This window comes from Geotrypetes seraphini, chromosome 17 (genome assembly GCF_902459505.1).
Source record: "Geotrypetes seraphini chromosome 17, aGeoSer1.1, whole genome shotgun sequence".
NCBI lineage: Eukaryota > Metazoa > Chordata > Amphibia > Gymnophiona > Dermophiidae > Geotrypetes > Geotrypetes seraphini.
In genome coordinates this window covers 45,208,443-45,225,621 of record NC_047100.1, presented here as the reverse complement: position 1 = coordinate 45,225,621, position 17,179 = coordinate 45,208,443, and the positions used below count along the sequence as shown (strand labels likewise).

The 17,179-nt window shown below is 42.1% G+C and overlaps 1 protein-coding gene across 1 annotated transcript in view; it reads left to right on the top strand.

The window, feature by feature from the left end:
- Window positions 1-17,179, top strand: part of DCAF1 (DDB1 and CUL4 associated factor 1) — a 237,396-nt gene that overhangs the window by 152,112 nt on the left and 68,105 nt on the right. The window contains exons 15-16 of the mRNA XM_033926631.1: window positions 3,408-3,606; window positions 11,277-11,359. Of these exons, the coding sequence (XP_033782522.1) occupies window positions 3,408-3,606; window positions 11,277-11,359 (282 nt within the window). The remainder of the gene's footprint in view (window positions 1-3,407; window positions 3,607-11,276; window positions 11,360-17,179) is intronic.

The window sequence follows — 17,179 nt, the reverse complement described above, 5'->3', positions numbered from 1 at the left end:
TGCTGGTCCTATATTTTGCCACTATGGCTCCTTTTACTAAACCGCAATTATCGTTTTTTTAGCGCATGGGAGCTTATGAAGCATTGATGAGCAGCGCGAGGCATTCAGCGTAACTCCCTGTGCTAAAACCTACCTATTGTGGTTTAGTAAAAAGGAGGGGGTGTATTTGTCTATTTTGTATTTTGTTACCGAGGTGACATTGCCATAGAGTCATTCTGCCGTGACCTCTTTGAAAAAACCCGGAATATGAATAATTACATTTTTCTCTGCCTTTCATTGTGCTTTGTGTTTTTTTTTAAATTTTATTGTTGGTAGATCATTTTGACTTAGTCATTATAAAAGTAGCTCGCAAGCCCATAAAGTGTGGGCACCCCTGCTCTGAGTCTTCTTACTCTGGGGCACCAGACCTCCCTCATACAAAGGCCGGGAATGCAGAGTTGGTTCCATTCTCGGTAGAGGATGCCTTGGTAGGCTCACTGCTCAGCCACTGGGAATCCAGATTCGGTCCTGTTCTGGGTGGAGGACACTTGTGGGGTGGGGTGGGGTGGGGAGGGGGGCTAGTTTGCGCCATCGTGCAGGCTCACCACTCTGCCTCTGCCTGCAAAAGCACAGTCTGTCCCAATCTAGGGGGAGAAAACCTAGCAGGGACCAGGCTGCACCACAATACTGGCTTCTAGAAAGCACAATGGACTGGGGGGGTCTAGCAGTGTGAGGCACCATTTGGACCCATGTAGACTTGCACGGCCATTCAGATGCTGACCTGAGGTCCCTTTCCATCCAGCATCTGCCCCTCCTCCTCTTTCCATCCAGCATCCTGCTGTTATCTGGACTTGAATGAAGTGGTGGAAGGGAGTGCATTTTTGGACACAGAAGTCATGAACTGGGGAGAGAGGAAGGGAGGGAAAGAGATGCTGAGGTGGGGGAGGGAATAGAAAGAGAGAATTGGGTGTGGGTGTGTCAATGAGCGGGAAAGAGAGATGGTTGTGTACACACGGCAAATGGAAGAAAGAGGAGAATTTTTGGTCATAGGGAGGAAGGTACAGAATGTGATAGGAAGAAAAAGATGAGTGAGAAATGTGGCAAGGGAACAATTGGGACAGATTGAAAGGGATGCAAGAGGGAGGAATATTGGACAGTGGTGAAGGGTAATGGAGGGAGAGATGTCGGCATAGTGTTGGAGAGGGGTGATAGAAGGAGAAATGTTGGGCATGGGGCTGGTGGGCAGACACGAAAGATGAGAAAAGAGATATAATGCTGGACCATGGTAGGAGGAACCAATGGACAGCAACAGAAGAATTTACAGAAGATGGGAAAGCGGAAAAAGAAACTGGGACCAACTTTATGGAAAAATAAGTCTCCAGACAACGAAGGTAAAAAACGGAATTTATTGACTAAAATATGTTAGCTTTGGAAAATGTATATAGCAGATGTCTTTGTTTTGTGTTCAAAAGAAATAGGAAATGCATTTCTGGTTTTATTTCTACATGTGTGAAGTACTTGTTGACCCTTGCTGTGACTGGTGGGGATCCCCAAGCACCGCCAGCAGAGGACCTCCTCTAGAGATGGCCAGAACTCCCCTCCACCAAGCGCAGCAGTCGCTGGCAGCATCCATGAGCCACTGAGGTGCCAGCATCTGTGACTCAGGGACGCTACTGCTGCCTGCCAAGCATGGCAAAAGGGATCACCCCGGCCAACTGCCAAAGGAAGTCCTCAGCTGACAGTTTGTGGGTTCTCATCAGCTGAGTATTTATATTTTATTTTTACATTAGAGGTTCTGGTAGAAACCCATTTACAAAGTTATGTATTCATTCCCCAATTAATATTTCCAAATTAATAAAGTCCTCTTTGCTTATTTGTAAATGGGTCTCTACCAGAGCCTTTATTCAGTAGCATAATTAAATAAAATAACTATTTCTGAAGTTATAGGGAAGGATGGTGACGGAGGGGGATTCTTCGCGGGGTTGGGTGGGGACGGAGGGGATTCCTCGCGGGGACGGGTGGGGACGGAGGGGATTCCTCGCGGGGACGGGTGGGGACGGAGGGAATTCCTCGCGGGGACGGGTGGGGACGGAGGGATTCCTCGCGGGGACGGGTGGGATTTTGGTGGGGACGGGTGGGATTTTGGTGGGGACGGGTGGGATTTCTGTCCCCGTGCAACTCTGTACACAGTACTCCAAGTGGGGCCTCACCAACGACCTGTACAGGGGCATCAACACCTTCTTTCTTCTACTGACTACTCCTTTCTTTATACAGCCCAGCATCCTTCTGGCAGCAGCCACCGCCTTGTCACACTGTTTTTTTCGGACATTATCACCCCAAGGTCCCTCTCCCCGTCCGTGCATATCAGCTTCTCGCCTTCCAATTATTAATCCCCAAATGCATTACTCTGCATTTCTTCGCATTGAATGTTAGTTGCCAAGCATTAGACCATTCCTCTAACTTTTGCAGATCCTTTTTCATATTCTCCACTCCCTCTTGTGATTACAATATGTCAAACGTGTATCCTTCCAGAGCTAGTGTTAGACCGCAAATGTGAGCTAGGATTTAACAAAGAGAGGAAAAGTCTTTTTTGTTTGTTTATTTTGTTTACATCACAGCGCCAGTGTGGTTAGGAGAAGGCAAAGGGGGTGAAGAGGCTATAAAATCAACCCACCAGGATGTTTGGAAAAAAAAACAAAAAACAACAAACACCCAATTGGGGCAGGAAAATCGAATCGAAAAAATCAATTCAATAGGCTGAATCGAATCAAAATTTTTTTTTCCTGGATCAGGCAGCACTAGTATGCGGCGTTGCCCCTGAGCCACTACAACGGCTCCAATTAAAATTTATATCTCGAATAATACAAGTTATTCCTCCCACCCAATAGTTCCTTTATGTTCTTTGGACATCCGGCTCAAGCCTTACTAGTTTGAAAAAGGCATATTTCTGCATTTTATGATGTTTTTTTCTAATCAGTATGTTACTGTTTTCCTGTAGTGCTGTTCATAAAAAAAATTAAAAAGGCATATGTGCCGAGACTGAAGTACAGTACCTTGAAGCTGACACTGTGCAAATCTTGGTATTGAGCTACTTCATGGTGCCTTGGTGATACCAGAAATTGATATAAAGTTTCAACAAATATGCATGTGGGGAGGAATCTTGAAGCTATAATCTGCTCTGTTTTAAGATCTGAGTGACCATCCACAATCCAAATGAGTCTCACTGTGCTAAGAGGTGGATTCCTACATACTTTCTGGAATTTGCAATTTTGTTTGGATTCCAGGTCATAAGAATTCCTCGTTACATTTGTGTGGTCTCTGAGTAGGAATCAATCTCATAGCAGAGGGAGAGAATACCATGAATTTCTTCAAAAATGTCGTTTGATTTACCTTTGCTGTTTGGATTAACGTTCCTGCACAATTTCCAGATTCAGACCAATTTCGGTCTTCCGGGAAGCAAATGAGGATGAAAGTGGCTTCACCTGCTGTGCATTCTCTGCACGCGAGCGCTTCCTGATGCTTGGTACATGCACAGGGCAGCTGAAACTCTACAATGTGTTCAGTGGGCAGGAGGAAGCGAGTTACCACTGCCACAACTCTGCCATCACACACCTGGAGCCTTCTCGGGTAAGATCAGTGGCCAAAATTTCTGCATATGGTGCTAGGTATGGAGAAGGGAAATCCATCATCACATACCCAGACTCAGAGTAGTAGCCCATTCCCTCTGTATGGTGCCAAGAGGCTACCCTAGCCAGTCTACAGATGGTACAGCCTATAATTCTGGAGAATCATGGGAAGGGGCTATATTATTTATATATTTACAATATAGTCTTTGCTTCCTTCATAATTGAATCATACAGACTTGGGTCCAGAGCAACTATCCCAGGCAAAAAGACAGTGATGGAAATTTGAGAGTTTTACCTGTAATCAAAGCACATTAAGAGGCTGAATTAACATGTTTGGGATTTTGTGAGCAGTCGTGCTAGTTCAGTTCCTTAATGTTTTACCATACATACGTATATATGTTCTTCGATTTACCTATTTTCAGATATTGTAGCAGATGAGGTGGAGTGTGAACCTCATCAAAGCTATGCTTGCAGAATCTCTCCAACAAATTTTTTGGGTTTGTGTCTAGACTGATACAGAGTGAACAGTACTAAAGTAGATGGAGCATAATTCATGTTTTGGAGAGGAATTCCCGTAGTAGTTAGAACAATGGCCTAAGAATCTGGAAACCAGGGTTCTAATCCTCTTCCTGCCTCTGAGACCCCTCGTGACCTTAGGCAAGTCACTTGGTCTCCCATTGCTTCAGGTACACATTTAGATTGAAAGCAGGGTCATAATGAAATAAGTATTATAAAGTAATTCTGAATCGGTGGTGTTCAAGGGTTAGGCAGTAATGGTGGTCTGCCCCAGATGCAGATCATAATGTGGTACTCTGGTCCCACGCTGCAGCCTTTGGGCCGTCAGCAGCCCAGAAGTTTTTCCTCTGCAGGGACAAGAAGTTGAAGCAGAGGGAAAGCTTCTGGGGCTGCCAAAAGCAGCATGTTTGGCTGACTGAAACTGCCAGCTGCCAAAAGATTGCAGCCTGCAGGGAGGAGAAAAGAAAGAGGTACCCATTCTATGGTGGGGAGGGCGATAAATGCTGCACCCGATTGGGGGTGAGGGAGGGGTAAGAGAGAAAACTGTCAGTCGTCAGTTTTTTCATTTTCCATTTGCCTTCCCACTTTGATTTTTCTTTATTCTTGCTGCTATTTCCTTTTTTTAAGTTAGTGTCTATAGATGTTACTTCGTGTCACAAATTTTTTTACCTGTTTCTAACTTCGGGCCTGTTGACATTTTTCTTCCTTCAGCCTTACCAATGGCATCGACAGGTTTCCAGTAAAACTTTTACTTGACCCTCAGTTCGCATCTGGTCTTCAAGACTTCTTCCTGGCTGTGGTAGTTTTTCTCCATTGTATTCATTTTCTGTCTGGAAATATTCCAGGGCTTTAAAAAAAAAAAAATTTAAATTAAATTACGATATTAACAAATAACTCGTATCTCTATTAAGCCTGGACCTCGGTACCCTCTTCCAGCTGTTAAGGCTTATTTTTCTCTCGGTACCAATCCCGTTTTTATGTCGGTACCAGTGGACATTGACGTTGGCATCGATGTTCTCGAGCATCATCTTCATACTCAACATGAGAAGCCTCGAATCATCTTCATACTCAACATGAGAAGCCTCGGCAAGCGTTGCAAGCATCCATAGCATTGAGTCACTCGATGCATGCCTTACATTGACGCCATCATTCTTTGATGCAGGCTGTCATCTCTGAAGCGTGCCTCTTCCTTGGGGTTACCAACGCTTTGACACCCTGCTGTACCTTATGTACCAGCTTCATAGCACCAAGTACCATCATATAGAGAGATAGAGGGGTCTAAAATATCATTTGTGGACATAGCTACTACATCATCGGCAGCACAAGCCCCATCATGGCTTTCTCACACCTGGGCATTCCTCTGCTGCGTTGCTGAGGAACGTCCGGGCGTGAGAAAGCCGCGTTGTGGCCTGTGCTGCCGACGATGCGGTTTGTTATAAGGTACTGTTTTTCGGTCTCGCAGTCGGGGTTCAGATGGGTGGGAGAGATGGAAGGGTTGCGGAGGGAGCGCTGCTGCCGCCAGCAACTAGGGCTTATTTTGGGGTAGGTCTTATAATAAGACCTACTCCGAAAATCATGCTAGGGCTTATTTTCATGTAGGCCTTATTTTGGGGGAAACGCAGTACTATTCAGTGGTACACAATATGTACACTTGTATTGATCTTATATGTATGGATTAGAGCTAGGGAGGGAAGATCTGTGAGGCCAAAATTAAGGATTTTTTCTGACCATGCACCTTTATGGGTAGATCTTATGTGAGGACCTCAACGACCAGGATTGTGCTTTTGGAAACTAAATGAGAGTTTATTAAGTTATCCCCTAATATTTGTAAACTTGAAACTTCTATTTTAGATTTTTTGGAGCATAATAATGTGGAACAGTATTCCCCATCCACTATATGGAAAAGTCTTAAAGCTGTTCTCCAGGGAGCACTCATCTCTATTGCCTCTTACAAAAAGAGGCTTTGGGTAGCTGAAGAAAGGGCCTTGCGAGAGGAGCCTAGATCAAGATAGATTGATCAGCACAAAAGAGGTTATGGGGGTGAGAAGGTTCAGCTTAAGATCCAGGAACTTAGAACGCCCTGGGCAAATTGGAAGACACTGACATGAAATTTAGATTGGAACTCCTTTGTCTGAAATTTTCTGAGTCCGGGAATGGAGCAGGGAAGCTCTTGTTGCAAAAGTTGAAGATTCATCAAACTCAATCTTATGTTATGTCCATTAGAGAAAAAAATGGGGTACTTCTATCTGATGATGAGCATATTCAGATGTGCTTTCAAGAAGTCTATCAGGGTCTCTATACTCCAGAACACCAGGGGTCAGATTCTGACATTAGAAACTTTTTTGCAGAATTGTCATCTTTTCTTCTTTGTCTGAGTTCAATATGCAAGCTCTTGACCGGGATATTATGGTGGAGGAAGTCCAGCAAGCAATTGAGACTGTTAAACCCAGGAAGTCCCTAGGGTTGGACGGATTTACTGGCCTTTTTGATAAGAAATTTCGCTCACTGGTTGTGCCCTTGTTGGCATGGTTATACAACTCCTTGAAGGATGGAGAGCAGTTGCCCTTCTTTATGGGGTTGGTGGGAATTATTATACATTCGAAGCTAGGGAATTATATTACTCAATGTGGCAGTTATAGGCCTGTATCTTTGCTGGGGATAGATACTAAAATTATGGCGTATATATTGGCGGATACCTTCATTGATCTATCCAGACCAGGTGGCCTTTACTGGCGGTCAGCAGGCTGCTGATGGGATTCGGAGAGTTCTTAATCTGGTCTGAAGAGCACAATGTGAGGCTGGGTGGCCATGGCGGTGGACACTGAGAAGGTGTTTGACCGCATGAATTTGGAAGTTCATGACCTATGTTCTTCGGCGAATAGGAGTGGGAGAGCATTTTATCTCTTGGATACTTTCTCTTTACTATGCCCCTCTGGTATGTGTCAAGGTTAATGTAGTTTACTCCTCTACTTTGAATTAAAGAGGGGAATGCGGCAGGGGTGTCCACTCTCTCCTTTGCGCATGTTATTGAGCTTCAGATGATTAGGCAAACTGCTAGTGTAAAGGGGTTAACCATTAATGGAGTAGAATATAAGCTATTTTTGTTTGCGGATAATATTCTGGCTATAGTTGAGGGAATGGAACAATTGTTAACAGATTGGATGGACCATTCGGGTCTTTATCTGCCGTCATCTACTATGTTCATAACTTAACATAACATTGTGCTTGTTGACCGCGTAACCATCAGTTCAACGTGGTTTACAAAAGGTTTCTAGTGAAAATCATAATAAACGGCATGAAGAAATTAGTTGATCAAATATTTAGCAAATAGGTTTTCAGTTGAGATCTAAAGTCTTCATAAGAGTAAGCAGCAAAGCTCAAACCTCCTTATCATGAAGGGCCGCCTGGGATGCCAAAGTATGATTGAGAAATTTTATGCTTTTACAACCCTGGTTTGAAGGAGAATTAAATAAGGAATTGGTTCTTCAGGAGCAGATGAGCTGTTATGGCTCTCTGTATGGGTTGAAGGCAAACCTGACCAAGATAGAGATTTTGAATACCTCGGTTCCAGACAATGCAGTCTCTGTATTATAGAAGAGATTACCATTTAGATGGCTGAAAGGCCCTATTCGCTGTTTAGGAATTCAATTAGGGGTGGATTGGTTGACTCTTATTTCGAGTGAATTATGTTCCTCTTATTTCTTCCCTTACAAGAGACTTAGAATGCTGGGATAGGCTATATCTGTCTTGGATGGGTTGAATAGAAGCAGTTTAGATGAAGATGCTCCCAAAATTTCTATATTTATTCCAAGTTTTGCCTTTAGAGATATCCCATGAGAGTTTTCAAAGGTGGCGTAGGAAACTTTTCTATTTCATATGGGGTGGTAAGCATCCAAGAGTGGCACGTCAGGCTATGTTTAAATTTGAAAGTGATAGGGGTGTGGATGGGTGTTCCCAATTTGGAATCTTATAGAGCAGCCCAACTTAGTGCCATATTATAACATAGTTACATAGTAGATGATGGCAAATAAAGACCTGAATGGTCCATCTAGTCTGCCCAACCTGATTCAATCTAAAAATTTGTTGTTTTTTTCTTTTTCTTATCTATTTCTGGGCAAGAATCCAAAGCTCTGCCCGGTACTGTTCTTAGGTTCCAACTACTGAAGTCTCCGTCAAAGCTCACTCCAGTCCATCTATACCCAGCCATTGAAACCCTTCCCAGCCCCTCCTCCACCAAACGGCCATATACAGACACAGACCGTACAAGTCTGCTCAGTACTGGCCTTAGTTCTTCAATATTTACTATTATTTTCTGATTCTAGATCCTCTGTGTTCATCCCACACTTTTTTGAACTCCATCACTGTTTTCATCTCTACCACCTCTCTCAGGAGTGAATTCCAGGCTCCCGGGTAGGAGTGGAGGTATGTTTAAAAGGTGGGGGAGATTGGGCTTACTGCAAGGTATAGGCGGAATAGAAATCCGTAATGTAATGTAATGTAATGTAATGTTATTTTGGTCAGTTTGTAGAGGAGAATAGAATCCGGGATTTTGCAAATTTATGTGCACAGTATAATCTAGTCTCTAGAGATAATTTTTCTGTATCTGCAAAGTTAACAACTTTCTACAGCGCAATAAGCTGGTCTATCTCACTCATTCAAAATATCTACGTTTGAGAGCTATCTAGAGGTGCCGGTTGGGAGAGGTTGCATTACTACAGGAAAGCATTCCGTAAAGCATTCCTTCAAAGCATTCCGTAAAGAAATCAAAACACTACTATTCAAAAAGTATATACAATCTACCTAATCTCCCTCTCCTCTTCCACTTACACAGACCAGGTTTTGCTCACTCCCTGGCACCATACCCTCAATCGACCAAAAAAACCCCAAAAAACCTGGAACCTAATTCATCCTACCGAAACCTATTACCTACCAACGCATGGAAACAGACTATTGATATGTAATGTAATGTAACTTGATTTATCTTCCAATGTTACTAAGTCTACACTCATTCTGTTATTAAGTCTTACCCTCAATCTGTTTTCTCCAATGTCATGTACCCTCCTGGAAATGTCCAGCTTTCTTCTTATGTAATCCGCTTTGATCCGCAAGGTACAAGCGGAATAAAAATCACTAATGTAATGTAAGATCCAGACAGGAAGACATCCTATATGTTAGTGTGGGAAACCTACGTGAACAGGACCTTCACTATGCAAGATTGGGAATGGATTTCCTTAAGGTTACATCATATTGCCTATGCCCCTACCTTACTGGAAAATGCTCTTAAAATGTTAGTTCGGTGGCATGTCACCAGCCTTACTGGGAAAAAATCTCTTGGGATTCTAGTACTAGATGCTGGAGGGAATATGGGGCATGAGGGACTTTTTTTCATATGTGGTGGGGTTGTCCTTCTTTAAAAAGCTATTGGGATCAAGTATTTCTTTATGTGAATTGGTTAGTGCATTATATACCCTGCTGTAGGGATGTCACACAGGAAACACACACATGCAGTCTTAGAGTCGGGATGGAGGTGCTTCCTAATGGATGGTCTCTCACCCTTTTATTGAGAATCTTAGCTCCGTTAATTACTTGGCTAATGCTCTACAAGGTTATAATTTCATCATGCATTTACAGTGAGGATTATAGCAAGGTAACTCATTTGTTTACATATTTTATGTGCTTCTCAAAGCTACTATCTCACGTGACATAAGAATACATCATAACAGTTACAATAAAGTGATTTCCTTTGTGTACACTTCTGATATGTCTAAAATCTTACTATAGCATATGACAGTCCAAAGGTTATAATGCATGCTCCTTAAGCCTCTCGGGATTAGCCTTAAACTCAGGGCCTGCTTTTGCACGTAGGCAGGGTCTGACCATGAATCAGACCATGAAAGACCAAGTAGACTTCTTGATCAGAAAAATCTTTCTCACCCTCTGGAAGCTTCGGTCCATCAGAGCTTACTTCGATGCCTCATCATTTCGAATTCTAGTACAATCCCTTATACTGAGTCAACCCTTATACTTGGCATTCCCCCAGAAGTATATGCGGCGATTGCAACTAGTTCAAAAAGCAGCGGTTAGACTACTTTGTGGACTGAAGAAGTTTGATCACGTGACAGCCGTGAGTTCCCGTAGTCTCTCGAGACTACGACGGGAGCTCACGGCAGCCATTTCCTATTGACGATCTACACGGGGCAGGAGCGTAGGAAGATCGCTGCTGCCCCGAAAGCCTGCTAGACCCCCCCCCCCAAAAAAAGAAAAAAATAATTTGTGAAACCACGAGTGTGGAAACCGCGAATGGGGAGGGGGAAGTGCATGCTGTATTTCGTGTTGAGTGTAAAGATGCTTTGTGATATTTCTTAAAGGGTGGTCAGTATGTTTTCCTTCTCATCTTTCTCTGTATTTGTGTGTGGGGGGGGGTGTTTCCTGTTTTGAAGAGTATTCTGCTATAATAGGCAAGAGGGGTACTTTTGCCTACCATTTTGACTGCTGTTCTACCTTCTTAAAGGGTGGGGGGTTCTTTCTCTCTTTAGGTTTTTCATTAACAGTGTTTTACTAACATTTCTGATGTTTTTTCTTAATCATAGGAGAGTGCAATTGTTAGTACTTGTCAATCTGTGTACTTGTTGATTATATGACCTCCTCGTTATTGTTCACTGTTGAATATAAATAAAGAATTCCAAAAAAGAAGAGAATTTAAGATGTCTATAAGCGTTACTCTTGTGTGCATTACAATCGCCATTTGAGGGGGTTTTTAAGAACAAATTTAAACTCCAAAGAATGCACTGGATATAGATAAGTCTTCTTTTGGATATAGCTTCATTAAGCTTTGACTGTGTTTTTGGTATTTTGTATTCAGTGACTATATACTATGAACTTTGAGAGTGAAAATTAACTGGAGTTTTTTTCAGCCTTTTTCCAGTTAATGGAGCCAATGATAATATTGGAGACTTTTATGAGACTGGTTGACCTTTTAGAGTCCTGATTGTGCTGAACTTTGAGGCCCGATTTGTTTAAATTGGATTAATATGTTCCGAGTGGTCACTGTCACAAAAGTATGAGCAGACACATTGGGACTAAATTTACTAAAATACTGTAATGCCATGTTATTTTCTTCATCACCTTCTTTTTTTTTTTTTTTCCTCTTTACAGGATGGTTCATTATTGTTGACCTCTGCAACATGGAGCCAGCCTCTTTCTGCGCTCTGGGGCATGAAATCTGTTTTTGATATGAAGTAAGTAAATTTCAACACTCCGTAGGACTCTTGGGAGCCTAGTTACAGCAACAGTTATGGCAGGTGGTTATCCAGTTATAATTAATTTATTATAAACTTGGGGTATATATCCTTTGTGCTGTTTGTTTACCCTGATTACACTAAGCATACTACTCCACATGGTTTTCTTACTATATTGTTGTTGGGGGGGGGAGGGGTTGAGAGAGAGAGGTTCTGGTGCGAATGTCTGTCTATCCTCTCTCTCTCGATGGAGTTCTTTTCATGGTTTTATATATATTAGAGACTACTCTACTCATTTATACATCACTTAGACTTTGCTTTATCAAAATTTTGCATTTAGTCAAGAGTCAAACATAAGTCTTTTAGCTGCTGACTTGCTTGCATCAACTAACTTGTTCTTGCAGAAGATACCTTATGAATTATCCTGCTTAATTTCCCATTTTGTTCCACTATTTCCAGATGTTAAGCAGGTGAGGGAGAGGAGAAAGTGTATTTAATCCTGTTCCATTGTGCTGAGACATGGAAGAGGGTAATGGAGCTAGGTCACAAGGTGAAATATCATAGCTGGATCACATTATAATGACTTTCAGTCTTGGTTATATGCTGTATAATCATATATTTTAAAACATTTGAGTTTTTGAGTAATTGTAAATTGTTTTTAACATTTGAAATGGTAAGTTTTAGAAAAGAATGCCAAAGCTTTTACTCTAGTTATAGCTTCTGTCTCTGTCAGACTGAAAATGTGATCCATTTGCAAGATGTCTTCAGCTTCAGTCCCTCAAGAAAAGTCAGAGAACTGAGAGAAAGTAGCAAGGCTGAGAAGTATCTGCAAAAATGAGAAATACATTAATGAAATGCTTCATGAGGCATCAAAGATTTCCAGCAGTGGGGAAGAAGCAGCTGTGTTGAAAGAGGACAAGTGGACTCAGATCATGAGACCTTGCAGGGTCAATACCATGAGTCCACCTACTCTTGAACTGAAAAACTGGCATGCAGCCCTGGAAGTGGAGAAGGTGAGAGCATCCCAGGGAAATGAGGGTCACTGTCCACTAGGAGGCGATAGGTAGTAGTGGTTGGTGATTCCCTCTGAGGGGTACAGAATCAACCATCTCCACACTAGACATAAAGTCCTGGGGATGTGCTGTGTGCCAGGAGATGTTATGGAGAGCCTGCTGAGACTCATCAAGCCTAATGACTATTATCCAATGCTGCTCACCCATGTTGCCATGAATGATATGTCTAGGTACCCCTCTGAATGTGCCAAAATGAACTTCGTAGCTCTGAGAGAAATGGTGAAGCAGACAGGTTGTACAGTTGGTATTCTTGTCAATCCTTGTCAAGGGTAAAGGCCAAGGCAGAGAAGCTTGCATCCCAGAGATGATGATGTATATGATGAGGAGAGTGTTTGTTTTTTTAATTCCTGGACCATGGGATGATTTTCCAAGGGCTGCTAGACAGAGATGATGTCTATCAAAAGGAAGAAGTGTCTTTAGCATCAGACTGGCTAACCTACTGCTTTAAACTAGAATCGGGGCTGGGTGATCAAAGCCCCCAGGTAGGTATAAGCCCTCAGGTAAATGAAGAATGAAATACCTCAACACAAATGGGGGTAAAAAGGGACAACATCTGGAAAGCAGTATATACTAATGCCTTTAGTATGGAAAATAAGGTTCTAAATGTAGAGGCTATGATGAAAGGGTCATAAGGAATCATGACTGGGTTATAATTATCCAGTATGTAGTCCTTTGCCAAAAATATATCACTATGTTGTGATCTGTCTGCCTTTTCAAAATGCTTAATCAAAACGAGCCTCAGACACATAGGCTGGAAAAGCAATTCCATGCCAAATACTTCAAGGCAGCAAGGCTACAGGTCATTAATCACAGACTCCTCTTGCAAGTCGGGAGGAAGGTTCAGTAAAAAAAAAACTCAGGCATAAACTTTGAGAAAAACCTGAACCCTCACTCGACTATTCTACAGAGTATTGTACACAGTGTACAGTCACAAAGCAATGTGCCACAAAGTTAAACAAAAAAACACACAAAAGCAAAAGCACAAAAAACAAAAAAGCCAAGTACTTAGCTGGGAAAAAGTGTAGTTGAAGATCATACGGGCTATTCCTAGGCACCGCAGCAACTGCAAATGTTCACACACCGGCGACCTCCCATCTAGCTCCACACAGCTGACAAACTGGGAACTTTCCACAGTTGGCACATGTTGTAGAAGGAAGTTAACACCATCTGTGAAACATGAGTTGTTAGCAATAGATCAGAGTCAAGTAGTATTCCCAAACTGCGTACTTGGTCTTTGGCTACTAGGATAATGGACACCTAGGAAAGAGAGAGCAAGTGTAGGTGCAATTTTCCCTATGTATCCAGAGGAGTTTAGTTTTGGAGGCATTTAATTGTAGTTTGTTAATGGTCATCCAGCTTTTGATTTCAGTTTGAACCTAATGGAAGATATAATTGAATGTCCACGAAGGAGTAAATTCAAATTTGATATTTTAGAGTGATGTCTATGGTGTAGAAGGCAGCACTTAAATCCAATAGGACCAATAGCATGTCATTCCCTTTGTCTAGTACAGTGTTCTTCAACCGCCGGACCATGGACCGGTGCTGGTCCGCAGAAATTTTCTGCTTGTCCACAGGGCCAGCACATCCATCGGGCAGAAGATAGTGTTCTTCAGCTGCTGCTCCATAGTGCGATTAACCCAGCATTTACGGGCCGGCTCCCTGAGTGCTGCAGTGCACCAAGCCGTGGGAAAAGGCTCCTACGTGCGTCCTCGCCTGAACCAGAAGCCTTCTCTCTGATGTCGCAATGTCAGAGGGAAGGCTTCCAGATGAGGCGCGGGATGCAGTTGCCCACAGCTTTATGCAATGCAGCACTTAGGGAGCCGGCCCGAAGACGCCTCGTTGATCACACCATGGACCGTTCCGAAGATAACACTGGGGGGCAGGCCAGAAGGTGAGGGTGAGAAACAACAACGGTAGGGGGAATGCTTTTATTTTTTATTTAGTGATTGATTTACATCTTCTGTCTTTTCAGGAAGAAATGCATTTGTTTCTTTTCCTCTGGGGTTGTACTGCATGCAGAGTCTTGCATCTTAGGGTTTGTTTGTATATATTAGTTCTTTTAGTTTTTGATCCTGCATTTGCATGGGGTTATCTGTTTTCTGGTAGGAATGAATGTTGAAATGCATACAGTGTGCTTTGTGTAGTTTAATTTTGTGGTTAACCATTACGTGTTGTTAATACGATTATATTGTGTTTGTGTGTATATATGAAAAATGAATGGTGTTACAATTAATACTATTATGGGGACGGGGTCTGGGGCGGAGATGGGCACGATTTAGCCCAGTGTTCTTCAACTGCTGGTCCACAAAATAATTATTTTATTTCCGCCGGTCCATAGGTGTCAAAAGGTTGATGAACACTGGTCTAGTAGATTCCAGCAGTCATCAGTGATATCTTCTAGGACAAGTTTCCATGCTGTGGAATTTCCTGAATCCTGATTGGAAGGTGGAAAGAGCTTCTTATGTCAATAAAGTCCTGAAGTTGTATTAAATGCTGCCTTTTCTAGGATTTTAGATATAAATGGAAGATAGGATATAGGCCTAAATTTGCTCAGTATGTTGAGATCCAATGTAGGTTTGTTTGGTTTTTTGGAGAGGGGGTTGTTTTTTTCAAGCTACGTCAAACCACATCAGACTTCCAGCTCTTGGGTATTATACTTGATTGTAGGGAGATATTGATAAGAAGTAAAATTGATTTTAAAGACATCTTTTACCTACATAAAGAGGCTGGATGGGCAAGGATCTAGAATAGAGCCAGAAGGCCGTAACATGTCCACTATCTTTGTAAGGTCGTTATATGAAATGGTCTCAAAGTGGCTTAGGGTTTCAGTCCTGGATTTTCTATTTAGAGAGGGATCATTATGGGAGTTTGCTATTGTTTTAACCTTGGAATCAAGGTTTGAACATATTTGGTCTATTTTCTCTTGAAAAAAAGAAGAGAAGGTTTCGCTGTCTGTTTGTAGGTTTTGATTATTTCCTTGGGAAGCCTTAAGTAGGTTCTTTGTCAGCATAAAGATGCTTCTTTATCTATTGGGGGTTTTCAGTAGTAGTTGGGAGTAGTAGGACTTTGCATTTTGGGTAACCGGCTTATAACCATCCAACAATTTTTTTCTAGAATATTTTGTCATCTTTTTCTTTTACACAATTTTTTTCTGCTTTCTTCAGTTATCTTTTTTGGGTTCTGAGACTGTCGGTAAACCATGGAGATGAGGATTTATCAGGGTTAATTTTATTCTTTTGACATCTGCCAGGCTCTCATAAAGGGTTTTTAATCCTGAGTGCCAAGATGAAGTGGTTTCTTCAAAAGGTTTACAATGTAGCTCGGCCTCACCTATTAGTTTGTAGATGCCCATTGAGAATGTTTCAAGGTTGAGTAAAAAAATCAGGGTAACATTAGCCACCCTCCAATCTTTAGGTGCTACAAACAATTTTAGCAATAGGCTACTGATAAGCAATTTTGTATTGTTTGGTGCTGTCAAGCTCCATCTACTCTAATTACTGGGTGTGCTTTTTTTCACCAAATATAAGTCTGCTATAACTACCCTGACACTGAATGATCCAGGACCTGCACAAAGCACATATGATAACAAAAGAGTCTCGTTTATCTGTGATAGCAAAATCGAGGTATACAGTAGGTCTATGAATCTAGATTATGAATGTGTAGACAGTATCAAGCTCTGGGTGACCTCTGCATGGACTAATGCATCACAAGTAACAAGATGTGGATTGGAGCAACTTGTAGAACACTGGTAGATGATGCTAGGAACAGTAATATGCACTGAAACAAGTAATGGGAAGTCTGGAGTAGGAATGGTAGCAAAAATTCAATGGCAAATGATGAAAATGATAGGAGGTTTGCGCCAGAAGATGTGTGAGGAGAGACAGGAAGCCCTGAATATGTATACCCTAGAAGAAAGGAGGGACAGGGGACATATGATTCAGACGTTCAAATACTTGAAGGGTATTAACGTAGAACAAAATCTTTTCCAGAGAAAGGAAAATGGTAAAACCAGAGGACATAATTTGAGGTTGAGGGATGGTAGACTCGAGAGCAATATAAGGAAATTCTTCTTTACGGAGAGGATGGTGGATGCCTGGAATGCGCTCCCGAGAAAGGTGGTGGAGAGGAAAATGGTGACGGAGTTCAAAAAAGCGTAGGATGAGCACAGAGGATCTAGAATCAAAAAATAATAGTAAATATTAAAGAACTAAGGCCAGTACTGGGCAGACTTGCACGGTATGTGTCTGTATATGGCCTTTTGGTTGAGGATGGACTGGGGAGGGCTTCAGTGGCTGGGAGGGTGTGGATGGGCTGGAGTGAGTTTTAACAGAGACTTCAGCAGTTGGAACCCAAGCTCAGTACCGGGTAGAGCTTTGGATTCTTTCCCAGAAATAGCTAAGAAGGAAAAAAAAAAATGAAATTGAATCAGGTTGGGCAGACTGGATAGACCATTCGGGTCTTTATCTGCAGTCATCTACTATGTTACTATGCAAGATAGAGAAGTGTAACAGAAGACTTAGTAGCAAGTGGGTTGCATAGATTTCTGGAAGCAGCTTCCTGAATCACATTATCCCTTTTTAATCAAGTTTTGACTAGGCCCAATATACAGAAATGTGGCTATACTGTGGCATTTTGTAAGGAAAGTAAGTAAAAGTAAGAGGAAAAGAAGGCCACTTTGGTTCACAAAAGTAGTATTGGTTAGTTTTCATAAACTACCAAAGATCACAGAAAGGAAGACAGGCAAAAT